The 4289-nt window shown below is 39.4% G+C and overlaps 1 protein-coding gene across 3 annotated transcripts in view; it reads left to right on the forward strand.

The window, feature by feature from the left end:
• UPF2 (UPF2 regulator of nonsense transcripts homolog (yeast)) overlaps positions 1 to 4289 on the forward strand; it is a 127582-nt gene that overhangs the window by 69328 nt on the left and 53965 nt on the right. For all 3 annotated transcript variants that reach the window (XM_019509566.1, XM_019509565.1, XM_019509568.1), the window contains one exon: positions 2460 to 2645. In XM_019509566.1, the coding sequence (XP_019365111.1) occupies positions 2460 to 2645 (186 nt within the window). The remainder of the gene's footprint in view (positions 1 to 2459; positions 2646 to 4289) is intronic.

Genomic DNA, 4289 nt, shown 5'->3' on the forward strand with positions numbered 1-4289 from the left:
AGCTTGTCTGTGATCTGCTTTACTTTAACATTAAGTTTGAAATGTAATACAAGTGGTGAATGTCTTGAGGCATGCTGGGGAAAAAAATAGTAATAATCATTATTACAGCATGTTGAAAAGTTGAAATCACACAACTTTTTTTTCTATTTTGTACTTTGTATACCTAGATATAGTAAGTGGTAGGCAACCATCAATCTTCTGGATCATGGCTTATGTGTTAGAGGTCTTGTCAGGTGCCTGATATCCATTTGTCCTGAGTCCTGCAACAGTCGCACCAAGACCTTCGACTCGTATGCCTAGGCGAGACTATGGAAGAGTGGAGGCTGCCCAAGACTTACCACCCCCACTTTACCCCTTTGAGACGATCCAAAGGCCATACTGAGGTGCTGTTGAGCACCTCAATGGTTGTAGCTTCTCCCAGAGTAACAGATAAGAACTATTCAAGAGGAGGTTGGATGATCACCTGTCTGGGGTCTTGTGAACCCAGCAATCATTCCTGCCTGTGGCCAGGGGTCAGGCTAGATGATCTGTTCAGGTCCCTCCAGACCCTAGCTACTGTGAAACTGCTGCTGACTGCCTAATGCCTCAGCAAGGACGTGTTAATAAGATTGTAGCCAGTTGCTTTAACGTTTAACAGATGTACAGTAACTGTAGATAAATTTGCTAGTTTAGAGGATATGTTATTTGGACAAAGCCTTTCTATTTTAAGGATCAGTATGGTTGGTGGATGATTGCAAATGTAAAATGACATGGTTCTGAGATTTCAAGGCAGGAGACCATACACAATCTAGAAGGAAAATGCTCTGTGAAGTATTAGTCAAGCAAATAGATTATTCCAGATTTACTGCCTCTCTTGAGAGAATAAGCAGCTAAGGTTTAAGTTTCAGGAGAGAGAAATAGACTGTTTGTATACATTTTAATTCCAGTTCTGTGTTGCCATACACTTTATAAAATAAGCTTGCCATTAAATCATGCTTAGCAGAAAAAAATGAGAGAATGTCATACCAGATTTCTAGGGAATGAAAACATTTGAACTTTTCTCATTAGCAGGGCTGGCCTACCTGAAAAGAATGTCTTATCAGAGTGAAGAATAGCTGACTGTTTTGAGTTCAGTAATAGTCTTTGTGTGGAGGAAAGAAAAGCACAAAAAGCCTGAGTTCTGATGATACCTAGATCTGATGCTGTAAAATAACATGAGCAGGTTAAATGTGGATACTGTGCTTGGTTTAATAATGTGATTTGTACTTGGCTTCCTAATACATGGACATCCAAAGTTTTTAGGTATTCTTTGTCCTGGACCAACTTTCACATATTCTAAACTATTCTAAAGTCCATGATGCATATTAATCTTGGCATAAAAAAATCAGTTATTCTTCTGTTTTGTTTAGGAATGCATGCATTTTTTGCATAATTATTTAACAGCCAACAGAGTTGGGGAAGCACGAACAAAGAAATAGGAACAAAATGCTGGATCACACAAAGAAACAAAAACAGTTATGGCATTAGGAACAGTGTTCACAATATGAAATCTATATGCACATAGAATTTAATCTCGAACAGGTCCCACTCTTCTTGAAATGGCCCTCCAGTGTGATATTCGGCTATTAATCTAAGGAAGACTAAAGTAGCAGGGAAGAAGGTACAGGGGGATGGAAAAATGCCAGGGCATAAGGAAAGTAAATATAGAACCCTAGTATAGCCCATGGGGAGACTCAGCCTGCTGTAAAATAAATAAATAAATGCGGGGAATCTTTTATAGCAATTCAGTTTTCAGTATTTCAATTCCATTAATATTTCCACCTGTCCTAGGAAGTAGTAAGATTTTCAGCTGTTCAGGGTGAGCAACATCATAATATAAATAAATAGGAGGTTTTAAATTTCAAGTTATAGTTTAAGTGAAGTCTTTATGCTTTTTTTCATGGTTCGTCTACAAATATGGATGAAAATAAGTCTGATCTTGAAAATGATAATGCAGAACTAAAATACAGCAAAAGCTGCGTTATCCGGCACCTTACAAACCAGCATGCTCTATTAACTGGCATGCTGGTCAGCGCGGTAAAAGCGAAACCGTAAGTGCCCACCATGGCACTTCCAGTTTTGCTTAGCCCCACGGCCCAGGGCAAAGCTGCCTGCGCTGTCGAGCCCCCGTGGCCGGAGGCGTAGTAGCTTGCGTGGGGCCCCCCTTCCTGTCCCCAGGCACGCTGATGCAGCGGGAGGGGTGGTGGCGCACCAGGTGCGGCATATTTGGTTATCCAGCACCCCCCCCATTCCCTATGGGTGTCAGATAACAAAACAAAACAAACATAAAGCTTTTGCTGTATGTATTTTGAAGCTTTCAACACAGCTGTAAAAATTTAGTGATTTTATTTCTCTGCTCTTTCCTTTCTGAAGCCCCACAAACTTCTTTGTGAAAATCTATGAAAATTTAGTATCTCAACTTACAAGTTTTTTGTTTCCAGGAACAAATGATGAGAAAGAAGCAGGCAATGCATCTTGATGCACGATATGTCACAATGGTGGAGAATGCTTACTACTACTGTAATCCCCCTCCGGCTGAAAAAACTGTGAAAAAGAAACGCCCACCTTTGCAGGAGTATATTCGTAAGCTTCTCTACAAAGATCTTTCCAAGGTCACTACTGAGAAGGTGAGTCTGTGTACCATAGTGTTGCATGTGACAGTTGTGATATGCCACAACATTTTCTGCTGTTCTAGTTCATTAAATTGTTTTTCACAAAACATAATTCTATGGGCTTATTAGAACCTATAAGTAAAAGGCTAATTCATTCATTGTAATAGTGGCAAGACATTTTGAACTATCCAAAGCTGAATTATATTTTGAAGTGTTCCAGAAAGTTTGAGCACAGCAGAGTGGGTTTGCTATTTAGTGTTCCCAGCAGAGGAGAAACTGCTCTGTTCATTAGGTTTATGCTGGAGTCGGATGCATTTATTGAACTGTTAAGTTCACAGAAACGTGTATGCAATTGGGAAAAATATTTAGTACAAGTCAATACGAATATTGAAGCAGAGGTACAGCTATAAGCCATTCAGCTTCCAGAAAGGGAAAGATAGTAGACCTGATTGAATCGTACTAGCTTGTGAAGTTTTCAGATTCTAGCAATAAAGTCTGTCTTTAAGAAAAACTCAGAGAATCTGCAGCATGTCAGAGGTATTGCTTTGCTTCTCCGTAGACAAGCAGGTTATGCCTTATTATTAAGAGCTGAATGAGTGCAGTACCAAAGCATCTGGAGATGTTTGCATTCTGCAGTTTAGTCAGACCAATTATATTCTCCGTTCTCTCTTTTTAATAGTATTAAGCACAATAAATAGCACACACCCAGAAAGAATAAAATTCTTAGCTAGTGTTAAATTAGTAAAGCCCTACATGAATCTAGTACCAAAAGTTCAGATTTATAACTTGTATGTTTTCAGATCTTTCTGTGTTAGGCTGTTCTCTTCTCACATTTAAAACAATTTTATGTATAGGTTAGGCTTTAGGCTTTGTGGAGGGTTTTTTTTTTTTTTTTTTCCAGTTCTACTTGTCTTTTGCTACATCGCTATTTACTTCAAGAGAAAAACATAGCATTTTCTATTAGTCTTGCTTTTTCAGTGCACTTTCCTCTAGGATATTTCTGCTGTTTCTAGTATCCTACAAATTCCAGCTAATTCTGATCCTGTGTAAAACAAGCCTTCAATCACAGATTATACCAAAAAAGAGGATACATTATCAGCTTTCATACTGTCAAAATAGACTAAAAGTCAATTGTCCATCCCAGCTGAGGTGGCCCAAGATATGGTATGCTAAGATATGCCAGTTTCTGTAGCCAGCAGCTCACCAAGAAGAGCTGTGGCTAGCAGCCTATCCAGCCAGCCACCTTTGACTCTACAATCTGAGTGACATCAGACGTTCCCACTTAGCCTGGTGAACAGTGAGTGGCTTTCAGTGAGAATTGTAAACTTGCATCTCTAGATCTATAGTCAGAGATCATAAAAACTCTGTTTTTGGCCCTCTTGGGTACTTCCTGCTCCAGGAACCATAACATAGAAAATGATCTTAGCATTTGTATTGGTTAGCTATTCTCCCGGTTGGACTTCCATCAAGGTTGTTTCTTGCTGGCTGCCTGGAAGAAAGGGAGGTAGTTTCCACAATGACACCAGTCTTTCCCATGGAGTAGACTTTAGATTGTATTCCTGTGAGTTAAGTAATCTGTCCGTTTATGTTTGCTTTTTTTGAGTAATGTGTTATCGAACCATTGCCAAGTGTGTGGTTCAGTGAAAGTGTGACCTCAAT

The sequence above is a fragment of the Gavialis gangeticus genome, unplaced genomic scaffold, assembly GCF_001723915.1.
Source record: "Gavialis gangeticus isolate Ggan-Ray unplaced genomic scaffold, GavGan_comp1, whole genome shotgun sequence".
NCBI classification, from domain to species: domain Eukaryota; kingdom Metazoa; phylum Chordata; order Crocodylia; family Gavialidae; genus Gavialis; species Gavialis gangeticus.